The sequence below is a fragment of the Tenrec ecaudatus genome, chromosome 9 (genome assembly GCF_050624435.1).
Source record: "Tenrec ecaudatus isolate mTenEca1 chromosome 9, mTenEca1.hap1, whole genome shotgun sequence".
Taxonomy (NCBI): domain Eukaryota; kingdom Metazoa; phylum Chordata; class Mammalia; order Afrosoricida; family Tenrecidae; genus Tenrec; species Tenrec ecaudatus.
Genome location: NC_134538.1, coordinates 50,824,876 through 50,847,159, shown reverse-complemented (window position 1 = coordinate 50,847,159; position 22,284 = coordinate 50,824,876). Strand labels below are relative to the sequence as shown.

The window sequence follows — 22,284 nt, the reverse complement described above, 5'->3', positions numbered from 1 at the left end:
AAGGAAGTGCAGTTGTGCAGAGAGCTGGCAGGAAGTGGTTGGTTAAGCAACAGGCCATGTGGGCGTGGAGGTAAATCCGCCTTCTTCTTCCGCCTTTAAGCAAAGATTTCATTTGTCTTAGGGCCCCAGAGTCAAGAAGTGTGCCTTAGGGTGTCTGTCAACCTGTCAGTCTCTCTGTCTGTGACTATCATCTCTCTCTCTCTCTGTGTCTATCTATCATCTATCGATCTATCTATCTATCTATCTATCTATCTATCTATCTATCTATCTATCTATCTATCTATTTATCTATCTATCTATCCTCTATCCTTTAAACTATCTGTCTCAGTTACCTTTTCTCTCTCTCCTATCTTTTTCTGTCCAGGACCCCAAGACTCTCGCATCTAACTCTAGGAGAATCAAGTTCCACAACCCAAACAACCATCCTAGTTTTTTCTTCACCAACAGAGCAGTTTCCCCTGCCACTTGCTCTATAGGGGATCATGTTAGAAGGTCATGGACAGAGTGGGAGAAAAATGTGAAGCAAACTTCAAAATCATAAAAGAGACCTGACTTTCTGATTGGCTTGAAATGCTGGGATCCTTGAGCCTATGACCCATAGTCACCCTTCAGGTTTGGACCCGAACTCACTCTCTTTGCTCAATTTTCAGCCAAAGATAAGCAGGTCTACACAGGGAAAACCAACAGGAGAGAGGCAGCCCTTGGCAGCAGGGGGGTGTTTACCCAGGCACAGCGTTCAGAAGGATGGGAACGGGAGATGCAGGGAGCGAGGGGGATGAAGGATGGGGCCTTGTGGGGACTGCAACCCATGACATGGAACGAAGGCTTTGTGCTGATTTGTGAACCTCCCCCCAATCCACAGGGAAAAGTTATTTTTAAAAGGCGAGGGGGATTGATGGCATTGAGGGTTATGAATTGGGCTACTATCCACAAGGCCAGCAGTCAGAGACCACCAGCCGCTCCACCGGAGGGAGACGGGGCTTTCTAGTCCTGTCAAGAGTTACAATCTCAGAAAGCCACAAGGGAAGTTCCACCTAGTCTGACTTACAGTGACAGACAGCAGTGAGTGAAAAACTGAGCAGTTCTCGCTCTTTTAGGAAATCAACTCAAACTATCATCTGTGTCTAAAATACATGCTCTCTCCCACCCCCAACTAACTCCCTTTTCTTTCTTTCTGCAATCTTCTCCCTTCCTCATTCACCAAACACACTGCCTGGAAACACTGCTCAGAAAGCCGTGCCAGGGGCTAATCTTAAACAGCCTTCGTAATGGATCTGGCATCAGATACATTAGTTAAAAGACAGAATACACTGTTCCCAGATGCAAAGTTGTGTGGACTACTTCTTGGTCCCTCAAAGTGCCTGCCTACCAAAGTGCTCATAATCCAGGGTGGGGGCAGGTGTCACTTTGGAGCTCAATTAACCTTGTGCCACTTGTCACTGGTTTTCTCTGTGATCAGTCTTCGAACACGGTTGACCTGATGTCCGGGGTTTCCACTGGCTCTGGCTGCCCTCGGTTTTCGGAGAGCGATTACAAGAAGTCCGACGATGCCTTTGTGCTGGGTCACCTCTTGGTATTTCCAACAGGCCCTGGAGTTCAGTTTCCTCAGAGCAGACCTGGGCTGGGGCAGGGGACACCTGTATGCGTGCTGTGAATACGTTTCTAAACCTTGTAGGCTTTTTATCTCCAGGGAATGCTTACTGACAATATCGACATTGAATCTCAGGGCAAGGACACCCTCCAGTTTGTTGTTTTCCATTTCAAACGCTGCTTTGTTACGCCTTCCTGAGGCCTTGTCAAAGAGCCCATCCTTAGCTCTGGCTTGCGACTGCCCTAACCTGGAGACGATCTCAGCACAGAGACAGACATATTCAGGAAGGTTATTTGGCTGATGTCTGCCTTCTCAGGCTTTTTTTTTTTGAGCAGGCATCGTGCTTTTTTCTCTTTCTATCTGATACTTATCACCTACCTCTCTGCCTAGAAGATCCTTTCTCTATGTTCAAGGCCTGCCTTGCTGGGCAGGACAGGTGCTCCCTGCTCCCTGTGCACTCCCTCGGCATCCAACTTGCAAGCTTCATGAAAATCCAAGCTCAGTGCCTGCTCGATCGCTCTCTTTTAGGGTGATTTATGAAGGAGCCTGAGACTGCAGCCAGGCTCGGTGGGCACTTCTGCACTAGATGAGCCAGGTCACCCGACAGATGTGGAATGCAAGTATTGGTCGTCCTTTGCGACATGCTCACTGAAGATTGAGCAACGGCACCTGAAGCGCTGGGCATACCTTTCCTCTGAGTGTGTGCACCTGGCTTTACTGAAGACCAGATGGAAACTCTTTGTGCCTCTGTCAGGGTTCAACTCTGCTGTGTGCCTTCCAGGGGAAGTGAGTTAACCAGGATCCAGAGAGAGCCGTGCCAGTCCCCTTAAGGACCCCTCCTTCTCCCCCCGCCCCCAGGGTCTTCTCCCCATCACACAGAGTCCAGGTTTTTCACACACCCCAACAGGGAGAGCCCATGCGCTGACATCAGCTCTTAGGAGTGAAGGGATGCTCTCTGGGCCTGCAGGAGGTGTTGATCTCGCCAAGCAGCTTTATCTCCATCCTCCGGCCCCTGTCAGAGGGGCCTTGCCTTCTCACAGCTGAAGGCAGCCGTTTAGATACAGTCTCACTTCCTGTTTACACCACAGGAAGCAAGAGAGCTGCTGCCACCACAGCCACGGCAGGAAGACGCAGCAGGGGGAAACCCCGGCACCCTTGCCTGCTGCCCTGGACCCGGAGTCGCCCAGAAGGTGACAGCCTCCACAGAGGGCGAGCCTGTCACAAGAGCCAGCCCAGGTAGGTTTTCATTCCAATCTCCCAGAAGAGATGGCCGCAGGGCAAAGGTTCGAGGGTGAGGTGAGCACCTGAGTGTGGTTGGAGAATGGGTGCATTCTGCACAAGAGATAGAGATAGATATGGAGAGGGATAGACATGGAGATAGAGAAATGGCGGCTCTGACAAGCAGGGGCCTCCAGGCACTGTGGGAAGCAGACCAGGAGAGAGGGTACCAAGGACTCTGGTCACAACCCACTGGCTGGGTTGGTGATGCTGTGGGGGGTAGTGATCATGGGGGTGGTGGGGTAGTTTCTTCAGGAGAAAGTACAGTGAACCCTAAACTCAACTGGATGATGGAGCCCTTTGGGTGAGGTCCAAAGATGCCATCTGTAGGCCCTCTGCTGGCCAGCTGTCCGGGAAGCTGCTGCCAGGGTGTTGCATTCAGAATTTCTGAGTCCGAGAAGAGACCACTGTAGCAGGAAAGCACATGAGCCTTCGCTTGGTGTGGCATCCTCTGTCAGGTGGATCGGGGGTGGGGGTGCGGGTCCTGACACTATGTCTGGGGAGGCTAAGACATACACTGAATGTTCAGTGGTTTTCTAGGAAAAGCATAGGATTTGGGAGTCGGGAAAACCAGGAGAGGACCCCTGACTCTACCTTTCACTAAACCGTGTGATTCTAGGCAACTGCACTTAGGCCTTTGGAGCCCCACATCGCTCAGGAGTAGGATGTGGGAAAGCACACGGAACTCCAACGTGTGATTCCATTCTGCAAACATGGATTGAATGCTGGCTGGGATTAGTGGGGTCCTGTGCTAGGTGCTAGAGAGGGAGCAAGGCGGTGTCAGGGGGAAAGAGGGAGCGCGAGAGAGACCGGCCTCTGACAGTAAGGAACTCACGGCAGAGTCACAGACGTGTGTGTAGGCTACACCCTGCGTGCCAGTTGGGGAGATGCTGCTGAAATAGCACACGGACCGCTTCGGGCTTTGGTGGGGCTTAGTGTCGGGAAAGATCTGGGGTGGCTTGCCCAGCCAGCGCAGGCTTCTCCTTCTCCATGCCCCCTGCCCTGGCTGTTGCTCTCTGTGTGCCGCTGAGACGCAGACTCATGGCGGCCCTGTGCACAGCAGAACGCACCCGCCGGGCCCTGTCACCTTGGAGCCCGCTGTTCTAGCCAATGATATGTCAGTGCGGTTTGTTGCGAGGCCTCCTCTTTTTTGCTAACCCTGTACTTCACCAAGCACGATGCCCTCCTCCAGGGGCTTGGTACCTCCTGGTAACAAGTGAGCAGTGTACCAAGTCAGGGGTTCTACGGACACGAGCTTCTCACCTCACTCTGCAAAGGACTTATTTGTAACCTCTGGTTTCTGCTTCCTGGAAGCACCGTGTTTTCATAAATGCAGAAGCAGCCTCCCTGTGAGCAGTAGCAGGTCTTTTGGATGGCTCAGAGCTTCTCTTTGATGCCTTCAAGGCCAAAGCCAGTTCGCTTTGCTTGAAGCTTGGCATGGAGACACGGGACAGGGAGGATAGGTCTCCCGTAAAGTGGGTTCTGTTCCTGTGCCAGGAATCCCCCAAAGTCCAGAGCGAGAACAGCATGCTCTTAACTGGGTTACGGGGAGTGGTCATGGCCGAGCCACACATCCACTCGGTCCCTTGGCTGTGTGGGTGGGACTCAGAGACAGAGTCAGGGGCAGTGGCCCTACCCACGCAGACGGGATGCCGATTCTGTGCTGGCCTCCAGGGAAGGACTGCCCTGCCCTACCCAGCGGTGAACCAGTGAGCTTGGAGGGTCTGCCTGGGGTCCTGGAGCTTCATAAAGCGGGGCACACCTTCTAATCACCCAAGGATCTTCTCAGATGCTCCTAGCCCAGGCTGCACCCTGGGTGAAGGGGGGTTCAGAATCTCCAAAGTGGGAATATATGTTTTGAAAGTTCCTCAGATTCTGACGGGCAGCCACTGTTGAGAAGCTCTGTCACTGAGTTTCTCCCCTTCATAGTCCTTGGGCAAGAGCTTGCAGGGTGATGTGGTGGTGCAGCGAGGAAGGCACTCGGCTGCTCACGGCGCAGGCGGTGGCTTGAGTCTGTGGGAGAAAGCTGTGGCATTCTGTTTCTGTAAAGAGTTTCTGTCTTGGAAGCCCTCCGGGGAGTGTGGCTCTGTGGGACACAGTCGCTCAGAGTCAGAATCCACCTGGTGGCAGTGGGCTTTTAGACTGGCGAGCGAGCTGATGAAGTGCTCTCTTGCTAGCCCCCAGCAGCTGGGTGGTTCAGAGCCACCCAGAGGCACCAGCCTGGAGATCTGCTCTCGACCTGGGAAAGGTCCACGGAGCACAATTCTCCTTGGGGTCCCCCTGAGTCAGAACCAGTTCAGTAGCAAATTCTCGTGACTTACAGGGCCAGATGAGGATGTGGGTGAGGGAGGGGGGCTGTTGATAGGCGGGGTAGGAACTGCGGTGAATATTGGGGTGAAGAACTGACGTGCGCCCCACAGGAAGGTCCTCATATTCACACGGCTTTGCTTTTTTAATTTTAAAAAATTGTCACATGACATACATTCCCTTTTCCCCTTAATTTATCATTCGGCATTTTTACTGTCTGTTTATTGGAAGACTTTCATTCGACGTACACAGATGCAGATTTGCTTACAATTTTCCACTTATACTTGTAGGTGCAGATGTGACAGTCCCAGAAAGCTATTCCCCAAACATTTTCCCATTCACAGTATTGCCTTTCCAGTCCCCTAGGAGCTCAAAGTCCTTGCCGTTTGTGTTTGTCCTCACAGAATGGCTTCCTGCGCCATCAGGAGCAGTGGTGGCTTTGCAGTCCTAATGGAGTAAGCCAGCAGCCGCGCCGGCTCCAGGGAGAGCCAGGGCCTTAGAGACCCCGGTGCAGTTCTGCTCTGGGTTGCTATGAGTCGGAACCGACTAGATGGCAGTGGGTTTGGTTTAAACGTTGATGCGAGGAGAAAGTTGCTTTGGGTTTTAAATGTTTGATAAGCGCCTTGGGGGACCGCTTCTGTGCCGTTGGAGCCTGTAAAAGTGGGGCGTTGGGGGCCTTGGGGGTCTGGCCTTGCTTCCTCCATCAGCCAACCCTGGTTCCTTTCCAGCATTCTACCCCGCAGGGATGAAATGCAAGCAATTGGGCCCAGTATCCTCTGAAAATGCTTCTAGCTCTGAGACTCTGGGGTACCCTGGAGTCACTCTGACCTTTGGCTCCTCCCTTCTGGCTGTTGGTAGGTCAGTTGATGGATAGCACCTGGATCATAAAAAACCCACCCAACCCACTGCCATCTGGTCCATGCTGACTCCCGGCGACCCTCTAGGACAGGGTAGAGCTGCCCCGGTGAGATTCTGAGACTGCAACTCTTTATGGGAGTAGAAAGCCCAGGGATCCACCCATTGAAAGACCCACTTTCACCTTACAAATCTGGCTAGACCAGAGGATATAGACTGAGAAAGATAGGAAGTGCCAACACAGGGAATCCAGGACGAATGATCCCTTCAGGATCAGTGGTAAGAGTGGTGACACCGGGAGGGTGGAGGGAAGGTGAGGTAGAGAGGGGGAACCGATTACAGGAATCTATATCCAACCTCCTCCCTGGGGGACAGACAACAGAAAAGTTGGTGAAGGGAGATGGCAGACATTGTAAGATATGACAAAATAATATAAAATTATAAATTATCAAGGGTTCACAAGGGAGTGGGGAGTGGAGAGGGAGGGGGAAATGAGCTGATATTAAGGGCTCAGGTAGAAAGCAAATGTTTTGAGAACGATGATGGCAACAAATGTACAAATGTGCTTGACACAGTGGATGGATGTATAGATTGTGATAAGAGTTGTACGAGCCCCCAATAAAAAGATGTAAAAAAAAAAAAGACCCACTTTCTCCTCTAGAAATCCTCCTTGCCGTTCAGCCTTGAAGTCGAACTTAGGAGACTCACGACAAGGTGTAACGCACAGCTCTGCCTTCTTTCCCCCCCTAGCGTGTCACGCATCCCCAGGAAGACCCCCGCTGCTGAAGAGGCAGGCTCGCATGGACTATAGCTTCGACGCCCCCGCAGAGGACCCGTGGGTTAGAATTTCTGATTGCATTAAGAACTTGTTCAGCCCCATCATGAGTGAGAACCACAGCCACATGCCACTACAGCCCCACGGCCAGTTGGGTGAAGATGGGACGCAGGGCCATCCCGATGGGCCCCCGCCAAAGCTAGACGCTTCCAACGGGGCTCCCAAAGGTTACAAGGCAACAGACAGCAGCCTGGCGAAGAAGGGACCCCCTGTGGCCCCCAAGCCAGCCTGGTTTCGTCAGAGCTTGAAAGGTTTGCGGAGCCGTGCTCCAGACTCCAAAAGGCTGCCCACAGCCGCTCCGTCCACCCAGCCAACACCGGCACCCAGGGGGCTTCCCGGGCCGCACCCTCGGGCCTCCTCCTCAATCAAGCAGAGGATCAGCTCTTTTGAAACCTTTGGTGGCTCTCACGCTCCTGAGAGAGGAGCCCAGAGAGTGAGCATCCAGCCCGCCGGTGGAGAGGCGGCGAAGCCTCCAGGAAAGGGAGAGGGGGACCGGGGCTGTGGCCTCTTGGTGCGAGGGACTCCGTCCAGTGTTGAACAAGAGCTGCCAGAGGAAGAACAGCTGCCACCGGGCCCCCCTGAGGCCTCAGAGGCCAGCAACGCAGAGGTGCCTGTGTCCCCACCCCCAGGGCCAAAGCCCACTCCCAAGATCCTCCCCACTGACCCTGACCCCCTCCTGAGGCTGTTCTCAGCACGGACTGAGCAATCACAGGGCACTGCGGTCAAGACCCCGGGCCAGCGGGCACGGAGCTTCCCTCTGACCAGGACCCAGTCCTGTGAGGTCAGGCCATCGGAAGAGAAGACTAGTAAACTCTACTTCATCAGCAGCCAAGTGTCCTCGGCTGTCATGAAATCCTTGCTGTGCCTTCCGTCTTCGGTGTCTGGGGGCCAGTCGCCCTGCAACGCCAAGGATGGGGAGCCTCAACTGCCACTGCCCAACGAAAACCCGGCGGCCAGCAGCCCCGCCGCCCCACCTGCCCCGGACACGGGGTTCTCACTCAAGTGAGTGTCTTCACCCAGGGCTCCCCTGCCTCGCTCTCACTTGCCTTTCTGTAGGCATTCTCTAGGCCCTATTAGAGGAGCCCTGGGGCCTAGTGGTTATACGTTGGGTTGCAATCTGCATGGTCGGCAGTTCGAAATCATCAGCAGCTCCTTGGGAGACAGGTTGGGTTTTCTATTCCCATAAGCAGCTGCCATCTCGGAAACCTATAGGGGTAGCTGTGAGTCGACATCAACTCCATGACAGTGAGTTCGGTGCGGTTTGGGATATGTCTTTCTGAGAAGCTCTGATCGTGCTGGGGTCAAGTACTTGGCTACAAAAGGAAAGACCTGTTGTTCTCACCTACCCACCCCTCTGAGGGACAATGGCATCACAGACTGCTCCATAGAGGGCTCCCACCTTGGAAACCCTGTGGGGCCATTCAGCTCTGTCCCATGGGGCCCTATGGGAATCCATTCTATATCAGCATCGTTTTTATTAATGTATCTTTAAAATCTTTCTCAGATGTGCTAGTTCAAATACTGTTCCACCTGTTCGTTTATATGTTGTTTGGGTCTGGAGGTGGTTTCTGGATAGGTCAACTGGTTAAGCATTTGAGTACTAACCCAACTGTTGGTGGTTCAACCCCTCTGCTGGTCTGCTTGGTGACCTTTGTAATCCAAAGGTCAGCCTATGGAGCACAGCTCTATTCGGACACCATTAGTCCACTGGGCTTTTGGCTGAGAGCCTCTTCTACCATTGCAACAGGGAAGCTCAACCTGGGGTTTATGGCAGCCGGGGTGGGGGAGGAGGTGTCCCCATCCACCTTTAAGGGACAGACGCCTATCAGTCAGAGAGGGGAACCATTCAGCACCATGCAAACCACCGAGCATGCAAAAATGCGTGACTGGGGGAAGAAAGAGCTCCCTACACAAAGAGGAAGTGCATGAGTGGTTCCCTGGTAGAAGTTACCTCTCAAGCAGGAGGCTCGGGTTTGGTTCCCAGACAAGGCATCCAGGGCATAGCCACCTCTCATCAGTGGAGGCTTGTGAGTGAACAGGTCTCCGTGGAGCATCTAGACTAAGTTGGGTGAGGAAGACAGGCCTGGCATTTATCTCTGAAAAGCAGCCAGTGGACCTGGAAGGATCTGTGGTTGATCTTGGGAATGACACCGGGCCGGTCAGGCTTCATTTCATCCCGCTGTGCATCAAGTGTCCACGGGTTTGGGGCAGCCGGTCACAACGAGGCACGCTGCGTGCAGGACAGCACGGAGACCGGGGACGGTGAAGTGACGCCCTCGGTCATTCCTGGGTGCAGGCGAGTAGCATCTGTGAATTATGGCAGAGAGAAAAGAGTGCCTGAAAGGGCACCTGCCTCCGTGACAGGGTCTGCCCCTTGTGCCAAGCTGGGTGTGCAGGCTGTGCCCTTGCTGGTGCTGCTGTCAGCAAGCTGGCCCTGACCATGGCGACCCCATGGACAGCAGAACATAACGCCACCCGGCCCCATACCAGCGTTGGCATCATCGGCAGGCTTGAGTTCAGCTTCGTGGCCCCTGTGTCTTCAGGGACTCATCGACACTGGGCACTGTTCGGTCGTGCTCCACAGGGTTTCCAGTGGCTCGTTTTCAGAGGCAGATGGCCAGGCCTTTCAGTCTCCCCTCTCAGTTTGGAAGCTCCGCCGAAAGCTCGTGTGACTTCCTTGGTATTGGGGATACCAGCGACAGAGCTTCCAGCACCCCAGCAGCACGATGGTCCCCACAGTGTGGGGGGTGGGCAGAGGAGCAGCGGCGGCATCCGAGCAGCTGCGCCCAGAGCCTTAGATGCCTGGCGTGGTGAAGGGCTGAGGGCTAGAACTTGGCCTCTGGAGTCGGACACGCACTGATCTCTCACTTGGAATCCCAGGCCTTGGCATCTTGTAGCTGGGTGGCCCTACATAGGCCCTCGATTTTCTCTCCATTCCGAGTTCTCTTCCCCATGTGGGCGAGAGGAGCCCAGGTGGCGAAGTGGGTTACGAGGTGTTCTGCTAACTGCAAGGTCAGCAGTCTCAACACCAGCCACTCGATGGGAGAGAGGATACTTTTTACTCTTGTTAACATTTCTCAAAAAAACCCAAAAAAACTCACTGTCATCGTAGACCCGGCCCCTGTGGGTTTCTGTGATTATAACTGTTTACGGGAGTAGAGAGCCCAGTTTTCTCCTGAGGAGCGCCTGGTGGTTTCGAACTGTGGACCTTGCAGATCGCAGCCCAACATGTAACCACTGTGTCTCCAGGGCTTCGGTCTCAGAAACCCACAGGGGCAGTTCTGCTCTGTCCTGTAGGGTCACTGTGAATCAGACTCGACCTGATGGCAGTGAGCCTGGTGGATGAAGGCGAGCATCCACTCGATGCTTTGTAACATCAAATACGAGAATGCTCGCACTTGACCGTGAACACCACGCCAATAACAGAGCAGCCCTGTGTAGATGTGAGGTTGTGCTGATATTTTTTGCGCTGTGTGATGTTTCTCTCCGTGAAAGCCTTTCAGAACTCAGAGAATACACAGAGGGCCTTGCGGAGCCCAGGGAAGTGGATGACCGGAACCATAACCCCCCTCCGCCTGGGCAGTCAGTTCTCGCCCTACTGAGCGCAGAGGAGCTGAAGGAACTCATAGAGGAAGTGAAGGTTCTGGATGAGGCCACCTTAAAGGTAGGTTTCTTTGGTCAACAATTGCCAGGGACCAAGGCTGCCCGTGATTACATTCTATATCCGCGTGGGAAGTAGTCTGAATAGCTCCAGGCTCCCTGAGGCTCCAGGAGGCAGCTCCCAGGAGCGAACAGCGGAAGCAGGTCCTGTCTGCCTGCCTGTCAGAGAGGAACATTCTGATCCTTGGTGACAGTGAAACTCTGCACTGAAAGGGAGATGTTTTTTATTGCATTCCCATTGTTCTCTATTGCTTTCAATACATTGTTGGGTTGCATGTCTTAACTACTTGGACCATGAGAAAGATGGGGCTCCGGGGCCAGTGTGCTTGCTCAGAGTCTGTGGGGTTGGTTCCCCGTCCATGGCGTCAGGTCTGCTGACCTGATGTGTCTCTAGCGTAGCCACCCCGTGGGAGCACTCGCTGTTGATGGTGAACTTGGTCTAGGGGAGCGCTCACCAGGTGGTTTTTATTCTTTCTGCACAGAGGTGACTGATCCCTGTTCTTCAGGGTGCCCGGGTTTCAGCGGGTCATTCTGAAGGTCCCACTTTCGATGTGCTCTCTGAGCATGACCCAACGGTGTGTGGAGAGGAGGAAGCAGCTGGGCAGAGTGGGGGCTCGTGGACCTTACACTGTCTGGGCATCTCGGGGACCACACAGGCTTTGAGGACCTGATCAGGCAGACGGAGGTGTGACCGCAAGGCGACCCTCTTTTCTCCCCACCTCCTCCCATAGTTTTATTGGCACATAATTCACATACATGCATTTCAATAGTTCAATCCCATCAAGAAGAGTTGTACAATAACCACAAGCAGTCTTAGAACATCTTCATTCTTGTAGCTCCCATTCCCCCCCAACCTCCTCTGTGATATCCCCAAGGAACCATTGACCCAGTGATTGCAGAGACCCTCTTTCTTTGTTCAATTTTAAAATAGTCTTGTTGACATATCATATAACGCTATCATTCAATCACAGTAAGAGGAGTTGCACAATCATCACCAATCGTCAATTCAGAACACTGTCCTCTCATGTTCATTGTTGCTAGCTGCCCATGTCTCCCTCTCCATCCTCCTGCTGTGCCCCTAGGTAATCATTAATACAGTGACTGTCTCTCCTAGCTTCACCCATCCTGGCCTTCATGTACAGAAAACCGACCAAAACACAAGCAGGAAGCAAACAGACCAACAACTAGAAACACCCAACAACAATCACTAGACACCGCATAGGAAAACCTCCATCAAAAAGAAAGCAGGCGATATTAAAAATGGAAACAACGTTACCCTGGGGAGAGACCCTCTTTCTGTGATAGGAGGCATGCTCGCTGGGGTCGAATCCTATGTCCAGGATGTGGTGCAGCCACATGCACACAGGTGTCCCTGGGAGCTCTTCCTCTCCTCCGAGGACCACACCCTTCTCTTGTGCACACGGGGCTCATCACCCTCAGGAACCGTGTCCAGCTCAGATTAAACAAGAGAGGCAGACCTGTGTCATAAGCAAGCCCTTATGTCCAGCCTATGGTCTTCTTGGAGAACATTTGTTTTTCTCCGACAGGACAACTAACCCAATATTGGGGTAAAAGTTGGTATCTTTGTGCTGGGATGGGGGTGGGGTGGGCAGTGAAGGACACTCTTCCCTCTGGGTCTTAAGAACTCCACAGCAAAGGCTCTTAGAACCACCAGGAGGTCAGATGCTCAGACCACACTCAAGAAAGTAAATTCTTCCACTTCAATTTCCTCCCTACAGCCACAGGACCTGCAGATGTATTAAATTTAGTCTGTGCGGGCGTCTGTGTGTTTGTTTAGTTAACCAGCATCTCCTGTTGAGAATGTGCATTCCCTCCCTAGATAGACTGAAGGAGAGCCTACCGTTGAACAAGATCCTCAGGGCATGTTTATGTATACAAAAGACCCGCCTGCAGGAGAGGGAGTCTCTCAAGTTCCTGTCACTCTGAGTGTCTCACGTCTGCCCATGGTACTCAGAGAAGTGCTCTTCCTGGCCCCTGTAGGCATGTGAGTTGGAGATCCTAGCTGCAAGCCGAGAGTCTTTGACTCTGGACAGGTAGAGCCTGGTCCTGGCTTGGATGTTCTTTGCCCAGTGGGAGCTTGTGAACCAGTGTCCAGGAGAGATGTCAACTGGGCTCCCTTAGTGGCTACACCCTGGGAGGAAAGGAGAAAGAGAAGGCACCCTGGCTCTGTGGTGCTACAACCTTACCTCATCCCAATAAGGTCAGAAATGGCACATAGGCAGTCGCCCAAACACCTGGGGTTTCCACACATCTCTTGGTAATATCTGACTCAGACGGAGTGTGTGAGTCCATGGAATGCACATGAGAGACAAAGAACAGCGTTTGCCTATCTACATATGTGTTTATCTCCCAAGTGTCCCATGTCTCCTGGAAGCCCAGACCCCCTCTAGAGATGCTGACACTGCGGTGTGTGGAGGTGCTGTAGCTTGGAGCGGGGCAAGCTGGGATGCGAGGTCCAATCCATCTGACTACTACTATCCAATCCAAACTACTACTTGAACTGCTGGCACTGCTGCGTCACGATGTCACGCCTCTCTTTCTCCTGCAGCAATTGGACAGCATCCATGTCACCGTCTTGCACAAGGACGAAGGGGCTGGCCTTGGGTTTAGCTTAGCAGGAGGAGTGGATCTGGAGAACAAGGTGATCACGGTGAGTAGCCCAGTGATGCGGTTCCAAGTGGGGGATACCTTCCCTGAGGGGGTCTTGTGCCAAGGAACAGAAGATTCATGACCCCAGGCCACGAGGGAGAGGTGGCCTCTGCCCCTGCTCCCCCTCCCTTACAGTGTATTTATAAAAGTCCTGGATGGGACTTTGTATTTGACTCCCATCATAATTTCTGAACTACTAAAGAAGGTTTGCTAGACCCCCAGATAACTGTAATACACCAAAAGAGATTCGGATTGTTTGTGGGGCTTAAAATAAAATGTGCAGATGCCCGAGCCTGGCAGTTGGATGATGGAGTCCAAACCTTGGGAGGTTGAGGCCCAAATGCTTACCTTTTGGAAGGTTCAGCCCAGATTTTCATTTGATTGTATATCTGCTCCTTCGGAAATACGGACCTATAACCAGCTCAGCATCGATCCATCTTGTTGAGGGAGGACCCTCAACACAGAGGCGGCAATGATGGGCACAGAAACAACGGGGGCAGCCATTGTGAGGGCGGGGGCAGGACTGAGCGGTGCTTTGTTCTGTTGTACATCAGGCCGCCGTGAGTCAGAACCCATTTGACGGCACTGAACAGGCACGACTACCACCGCCGCCAGTGCAGCATTGGGCCAGGAGGCTTCTGGCCACAGGAGCAGTGGTGGAAGTCTGTACAATCAGGGCTGAACGCCTGCCTGTGATGGGTAGCACCGGATGCCTTCCCTGAAAGGCCTCTGCCTGGGCAGGCAGGCTGCTGGCTCTCCTCATACGAGGGGGGCCCTGCCTGTAGAGGAAGAGGTGTGCGCTGGATGCAAAGGGCCCTTGAGGAAGTACGGTCCTAGGAAACCAGTTGCCATCCGCTCCACTCGGGCTCATGGCGACCGCACGCGTGTTCGAGCACACCAACCAAGCTTCCTGGCATTGACCGTGGTGGACATAGCTGAAAGCAGCTGGCCAGACCTTCCCTCTGATGTACCTGGGGTGGACGCTGATGGCCCACTGCCTGATTTGCAGCTCCCTGACTGACCATCAGCACCAGTCAGTGGGGAGGCTGCATTTGTTGTTGTCTGTTCTTGGAGAAGGAAAATGCTCACTCTACTGAGCTAGGCAGTTGTGAATTTGAGCCGATGGTTGGTTGAGAGTGGTGGGGCCCTCCCTGGTGAGGACAAGCAGCAGAAGCTGCAGACCTTAGGCCAGACCCCTACTCCCCCTCCCCACCCCCATGAGCATTAGTTTAGCACCTACTAGAGAATAGGGTGGGTGTGGGAGGGAGGCAAGTCTGCATCTTTCCCTGTGCATCTTTGTTATCTAACCCTGGCTATCTGATAACCATTAGTTGCTGCCCTCTGCCTTGGGTCACTTGGACCTGACACAGGAAGTTCCTAGTCTATCTGTCATCACAGGCTGGCCCGGGACAAGGCTACCTCTTCTCTCTAAAGCCCAGTGCGCTTCGTTCACCTACAGTGATGCTGCCCCAGCGCATCCTTTGTGGACTCTGCTGGTGAATATTGATTCCTCTGTCCAGCTGAAAATACCCCACCCCCTCCAGTGCCCAGTGTCCACCAGCATAAAACAACACACCTTCTGGAAGTTGTGACTTGGGACCTTCCAGTTAGTCATCTCAGAGTCAACAGTGTCGGAATGGCCATTTCCTTGAGTCTCTTTTCCATCTTCCCTACCCTGAGCAGGCACATAAAACCTGTGGCTGACCACCTGGAGGTGGGTTACGAAGCTCTCCTAGATGCACTTCACTCTCTAGTGGAAGGGGAGGAAGGAGAACATGTCTAGAGCAAGGGTACTTTGGACCCTTGCTCTGCCCTTCCCTTGGGTAAGGATTTCTCTCACCCACATTTAGTGTTCACCCCTGGGCCACTGCAGCCCCTGGAAAACCAGGAAGACTCAAAGCACTTTGGCTGGACATCTCGTCTGCATGACACTTCCTCCTGCTCCTTCTGGGTTTGAGCGCTCGGTGCCTGTCAGATGCACGGAAGGGGAGCTAATGTGTTCCACTCATCAGCATCTCCTCTAACTTCAGCTCTTTCTTCTTCTTCTTTTTAAATATTAAATCATTTTATTGGGGGCTCTTACAGATATGATCGCAGTCCATCAATCAATTATCTCAACTATAGCAAGCCATCATTGTTTTCAAAACATTATCTCTCTACTTGAGACCTTTGATTTCAGCTTCTCTTTATTCCCTCCCTCCCCACCCTATCACCCTCATGAACCCTTAATAATTTATCTATAACTGTATATTCATATCTTATACCGAATGCTGCATCCCTCACCCATGCTTCTGTTATTCGTCTCCCTCAAGGGGGTTTATACAGCCATCATTTCTATTAGGTCCCCCTTACTTCCCCCCCCCCCCTCCTTCCCTTACCCTCATGGAATCTCTACTCCTGTTACTGTTTCCGAGAGGTTTATCTGTCCTGGATTTTACATATGGATACCTCTTATCTATACCAATGGACATGCTCCACTCTAGCAGATTTTGTGTGTCATGATAGTAGGGGGAGGAAACCTTAAAGAACTAGAGGAATGTTGTATGTTTTGTTGGTCTATATTGCACCCTGAATGAACTGTCCCTTCTGTGAGAGAATGTCCAGTTATCAACAGATGGGCTTTGGATCTCCACTTCAACTCCTCTTGTTCTTATTGATATAATTGTTTGTTTTTGATCTTCTGATTCCTGATCCTGTTGATACCTCATGATGACATGGGTTAGTGTGCTTCTTCCATGTGGGCTTTGGTACATCCCAGCTAGATGGCCACTTGTTTATCTTCAAGCATTTAGGGCCCCAGGTGCTATATCTTTTAATAGCCGGGCACCATCAGCTATCTTCAACACATTTGCTTATGTACCCATTTTGTTTTCAGTGATCATATTGGAAAGGTATCACACAGTGCCAGGTTATTAGAACAAAGTGTTCTTGTGTTGAGGGAGTACTTGAGTAGAGGCCCAAAGTCTGTCTGCTACCTTAATACTTTAACATATAAATATATGTTCATAGACTAATACTCCTATCTTTATATATTAATATAGTTACATAGATGCATATTTATCTCTCTCTATATAGCTTTTACCTCCTAGTTCCTTGCCCTATTTCCTTTCACTTTCCTCCTGCACCACTATCATGTTTGCCCTTCATTTGGCTCTCAGCAATTCTTGGCTGCATTACAATTGATCAAACATCACCAGGCACTCTGCATCCTCCTCACAGTTGATTTTAGGTCCCCTATTGTTCTCCTGTTCCTGAGTTTGCTGACTCCCTACTAACTTCCGCCCACCACCTCCTCTCCCATCTACCCCAACACCCTCCCCCCCCACCCCCCACCCCCGCATCTCAGAGAACCACTGGTCAGGTTGCTTTCTCCTCTAGATTGTATATCCTGCCTATCTCATATATATATAGATGTAAAAAAAGGCCTCTGTGTAGTTCCTGGTCTATCTTCTGGCCTTTATGACTGGCCCCCAACCAGGTCTGGTGAGGTGCCATCGCTATGACTCTTTCCCACCCCGAGGCGGGGCATTGGCACCCCAGTGTGGCAGTGAGGAAGTGAAGCATTGCGCTGTTGGTCAAGAGGTCCACGGTTGGCCAGAGGTGGGAGAAATGATGAAGTCAAAGAAACAACGTAAAATTCCAAAGAGCAACTTACGGAGATAGGCCAAGTATTATAAGGAAATATGCAAAGACCTAGTGTTAGAAAACCAAAAAGGCAGAGCAAGCTCAGCATATTTTAAATGGAAGGAATTCAAGAACAATCCATACCTTGAGTTGCAGCTTTAAAAGACTTTATGGGCAAAATCTTACCTGATGCCGGAAGCATCAGAAGAAGATGGAAAACGCAGAGTCGCTGTACCAAAAGGAACTGATGGGCACTCAGCCATTTAGAGAGGTGGCATACGGGCAACAACCAGTGGCGCTGAAGGAAGACGTTCAAGCTGCACTGAAAGCTCCAGGAATTGACGAATTACCAATTGAAATGTGTCATCAAGCCGATGAAGCATTAGAAGCGCTCCCTCCCCTATGCTAGGAGATTTGGAGCACAGTCACCTGGCCAACTGACTGGAGGAGACCCATCGTTATAGTATACCCATTCCAGAGAAAGGAGGCCCCACAGAAGGCTCAACTCATAGAATAATATCCTCAACATCACATGCAAGTAAAGGTTTGCTGAAGATCACCCACCAATGATTGCAGCAGTCCATTGACCGGGAGCTGCCAGGAGTCCAGGCCCAATCCAGAGGAGGACAGGGAACAAGGGATATTGTTGCTGCTGGATCTTGGCTGACAACAGAGAAGACCAGTAAAAGGTTTACTTGTGTTTTCCTGACTATGCAATTGTACTGGACTGTGTTGGTCATATAACTTACAAAGACCATTTATGATGTCTTACATAGGACAGGAAGGGGACAAAGACAAAACCCATCTGGTTGACAAAGGCCATCAGGGTGAGACCTAATGGTGTCCAAAGGATTAAATCATCGTAGTTAAATCATCAAACTAGAAAACAGAGGAAACTTCCACAAAATCATAATCGGTGGCAGATCAATGCACAGTCACAGGTGTGGACAGTCATAGGTAGGACTAGAAGCAGGAAAGGGCCCACCAGAGGGGTATATGTACCCTGCTGCAGTTCAGAAAGCTGACAAGATTGGTTCAGGACTCTCAGACCAAGGTAGTGGCGATGGCATTATGACTCCTGACCATGCCACCTCATGCCCCAATTTCCCTCAAGGCTCCTCCCAGGCAAGTTCCTGAGGGGGTGGCCAGGGATGTCACACTCAGTCTGAGGCCTAAGATGTTCACAGTGCTGGTCAGGGGTCAGGAAGCACTCCATGGAGGCTGAGTGTGTGTGGAGAGTCAATGTGGGCCCAAGACTCCCACTGTGTACCGCGACCTTCTGCAAACCCTGGGTTTAGGATTTCAGCTCGAGCACCCCACACGGGCAGTTACTGAATTCTCTTGACTGCGGCATGGATTAGAGTCTGTCCGTCTTCACTAGCCTGCGCTGCTGTGACATGGAAGAGGGGTTTATTTTCTCGCAATGTGGGGGGCTCAAATGCTCAACCAGAGGCTGGGCCATGTGAACACTTTCCCTGTTGCCAGCCCCCAGGTGTTCCTGGGATCCTTGGCTTGTAGACTGTCTTTACCTGGCTTGGGTCAATGGGTCTGATCAGCTTGGGGACCTGGAGGACCACATTAATGTAACCAAGTTTCAAACGGATCTCACCCCCAGGTGCAAGGGCCAGATATTTCACACCTGTTCTGGGAGGACATTATTCAGTCCCTGGCCTTGCCTTGCTACAGACGCTGACGTGAAGGCCGGCCTTGACATTGGCCAGCACCTCATTGGGAAAGGGGTCTTAAAATCCTCTCGGGGGCACTCACCGGCCCCCTCTTTGCTTTGCTCAGGTTCACCGTGTGTTCCCCAATGGGCTGGCCTTGCAGGAAGGGACTATTCAGAAAGGCAACGAGGTCCTGTCCATCAACGGGAAGTCTCTCAAAGGGGCCACGCATACAGACGCCCTGGCCATCCTCCGCCAAGCTCGCGATCCCCGGCAAGCTGTGATTGTCACGAGGAAGCCAGCTCTGGAGGTCACGCCTGACCTGGACTCCTCCACCGACTCAGCAGCCTCCACCTCTGTAGCCAGCGAGGCTGCTGTGGAATCCGGTAAGTTCTCCCAGCGCAGCAGGAGCCCTGGGGCACGTGGCAGGGGGTACTGCTCAGTTCCCTGTGGTCCCCAGAGTATGTGACCTCCTAGCTTGTTGCCTGGGATATGTGGGAAGGTATGTATGCATTTGTACATGTCTACATGTGGACATGTGCACACACAGGAACACAGTCATGGGCGGTAGGCTGTCGTGGTCAGGGAGGGGGATGGTTCCAATGGAAACACCTGTGTCTCTCCGCAGCAGAGGTGCCAGTCAGCAGAGTGACCCTGGAGAAGACGTCGGCGGGGCTGGGGTTCAGCCTAGAAGGAGGAAAAGGTTCACTCCACGGAGACAAGCCTCTCACTGTTAACAGGATCTTCAAAGGTGTGTGTGTGGGGGGGTGGGGGTGGTGGTGATGGTGGTGGTGCTGTACTTTTGCCACCTGGAGGCAGGCCCCCAACCAGCTTCTGAGCATCTCTGAGGCCACTCTGATGTCCCATGTGGGTATCCTCACATCCTCTTGAGGCAACACGCTTTTCAAAAACGGAGTTCTGCTTTCCCTCCTTTTCCTCCTGGGCTCACACCATCCTCCACCCCCACCCCTGTATTTGGCTGAATCCCCTCGGTGGCATAGTGGTTACTCATGGGCTGCTACCTGAAAAGTCAGCAATTCAAAACCACAAGCTGCCCCTTGGGAGAAAAGTGAGGCTTTCTATTTCTGTAGCGTTATCTTGGAAACTCACAGGGGCAGTTCTACCCTGCCCTGTAGGGTTATTAGAACTTGGCATTGACTCTATGGCCATGAGTTTGAAGTGTTCATTAGTTTTCCCCAAGCAGCTGAGCTCTGAGTTTATTAGAACTTAGTAGGGCAGGGATAACATTGAGGTAACTGAGGCACTGAACTGTGCTGTTAATTCTTTACTGGGTGTCCCAGTTATGCAGTAATCAAGATAAGTGCCATCGCAAGGCATCTCCCACTCTCACCCCCAAAATCAGTGCCCAATGACTGACATATCAAAGTTGTCAGTAAAGGCAGAGTCTGACCCTGCACTCACTGCTTAGCCCCACTCAGCTCTCCCTCACCCTGGACCGGTTGGATCCTGCCCGTGCTTAAGAGTTTGACGTTTTGTTTGACACGGGCTGAGGTGGAGATCACCCAGCAAACCATTGCTGCTCTTCAGGCTGGACCCTCCGAGCCTCAAGCAGAGACAGGGGAGCCCTGGACGGGGACTCTCGGGGTCTGGCTCCAGTCCCACCTCTGACTCAGTCTCTGCCTGGTGAAACCCTCCTCTTCCAGGCCTGAGCCCCTCGTCTCTTCTGTAGGAGAGGGTTTGTGTGTGCCAGGGCCCTTTGTCCCGAGGCCCAACGGGTCCCCACTGTGCTCCCTGTCCCAGGGGCCCCTGTGGCTGGAGGCTTGTTTCAAGCAGGCTCTGCTGTAGCGGCTGACCCCAGAGGGAGGCTGGTGGAAGTTCGTTTGGTCACTCCCCGGGTGCTGTTAGCTTCCTCCAGCTATTGTAACCAAGTGCCACAAACGGAGCGCATTAAACCGGCAGAAAGGTATTTCCGCATGGCTCTGGAGGCCCAACGTCTGAATTCAGGGTGTCAGTGGGACCCTGCTCTCTCTGAAAGCTCCAGGGCAGAGCCTCTCTTGCTTCTTCAAGCTTCTCGAAGCCCATGGTTGGTTGCTTCTTGGCTATGACAGCATCACTCTTACCCTGGCTCCTGTCTTCCCATGGCTTGTGCTTCCGGTCTCCCCACCTCCGGCAATCATTTGTCATGATGTCACCTGTTGGTCCAGGTGTGAGGATATTGGCCTTCCACACATTGAGTCACATTCCCTCCTGAAGGCTGCCGTCCTTGAGCTTCATCAGCAAGTGCTTCAAGTCCTCCTCCCTTTCAGCAAGCAGGGTAGTGTCATTGGCCTATCACAGGTTGTTCACAAGCCTTCCTCCAATTCAACCCATAGCACTTAGAATCCACGATAACCCCAATTCTGGGGACTGTAGTTTAAACATTTGGAGGTCAACTTGGAATGAGCATGGGGGTCAGAGTCAGCTGTGCCAGTTCTGTCATGTTTATGGGTAAGACACTCCACCACTCTGGTGAAGATGAGCTTTGAGCTGCGGGGTGACGGGATGCTTGGCAAAGCAGATCCTGGGGCCCACGTGTCTGGGTTCCCACACGCAGGCCCCATAACTTAGCAGCCCTGGCGCTGTGGGTATGGGTGAGTGACGAGTCCTTGGTCTTCTCACCAGTAGAAAAGGAATACGAAAAGTGTGCCCTGCAGAGGGCTAGTATCATAAACACATTCAGCACAGTGGTTGCTGTGCGCTAATGGTCTAATCCATGTTAGCCATATTTTAATATATCATTATTGTTCGTCTCTGTTCTTAGGCAGTATATTCAAGGTCATGGGTCACACGGATGGGTGCCCTTTTTGTTTCTGTAATCACAGTAAACCAGTGCTGCTGTCATAGAGACCTTATAAGGGTGAGGCCATGCCTGATCCTACTGCCTTTCTGCAGGCTGTCCCGAGCCAAGCCCATCTCACAGACAAGCCTCACAAAGAACTCAGTAGCTTTCTGCCCCCACCATTCCATGCTGATGATCTAATTAGAAGGGGAAGGCCACATGCGTAGGGTGGAAGGCTGCTGAGTTGTGTGCAAGGGGATTTTTTTTGATGATTCAGTTCCCCTTGGTCCTCTGAACATCTCCCCAGCCAGGCCCTGTCTTAGATCTGTCTGCAATCCCCTCTCCCAGGGACAGCCTGGGATGCCCTTTCCTAAGGGGCAGAGAGGGCCAGAGCCTGGGGCCTCAAATTCTGTGTCATCTTGTGGTCCAGTCATTCTGCCACACACACCCTGTTCTCCTCGCAGCTGTCCTAGCTCCTCAGAGATCAAGTGCAGGGAAGATCAGCTCCTTCCCTTGTGAGATCCATCATCCTCTTCTTCTCCCCTTTCCCTCAGGGACAGGTGCCGAACAGAGCGAGACGGTCCAGCCAGGAGATGAGATTCTGCAACTGGCTGATGTTGCTGTTCAGGGTCTCACGCGGCTGGAAGCCTGGAACATTATCAAAGCATTGCCCGATGGACCTGTCACAATTGCCATTCGGAGGAAGAGGCCACAGTCCGAGGGGACCACAGGCACTGGAGACTCCTAGGCCGAACGCCAATGCTGATGTCCAAAGCCCACAGCGTGCAGCTCCAGGACACAGCTCCCCACAGCCTCCGAGTCTCAGGGTTCCTGTTGCACCCCAACCCAGATGAGGGGAAGCACAGGTGGGCTTCCTGGTGACTGTTGTCCAGATCTGGACCTTCTGGGACCACCCAGCAAAGGGCTGTCCTAAAAGTCAGGGCAGAGCCACACTGGGTTGACTGACACAAACTGTATTTTGTGTATAGAGAGCTTACTGATAACATTGCGGTGCCATAAA

At 52.4% G+C, this 22,284-nt stretch overlaps 1 protein-coding gene across 2 annotated transcripts in view; it reads left to right on the top strand.

The window, feature by feature from the left end:
* Positions 1-22,284, top strand: part of IL16 (interleukin 16) — a 125,052-nt gene extending 102,768 nt beyond the window's left edge. Inside the window, exons 13-19 of one of the 2 annotated variants that reach the window (XM_075558067.1) lie at positions 2,680-2,827; positions 6,782-7,868; positions 10,362-10,530; positions 13,096-13,197; positions 18,612-18,870; positions 19,116-19,235; positions 21,818-22,284. In XM_075558067.1, the coding sequence (XP_075414182.1) occupies positions 2,680-2,827; positions 6,782-7,868; positions 10,362-10,530; positions 13,096-13,197; positions 18,612-18,870; positions 19,116-19,235; positions 21,818-22,011 (2,079 nt within the window). In that variant the 3' untranslated portion in view covers positions 22,012-22,284. Of the gene's footprint in view, positions 1-2,679; positions 2,828-6,781; positions 7,869-10,361; positions 10,531-13,095; positions 13,198-18,611; positions 18,871-19,112; positions 19,236-21,817 lie in introns of both variants that reach the window. The other variant, XM_075558066.1, reaches the window with a different exon arrangement.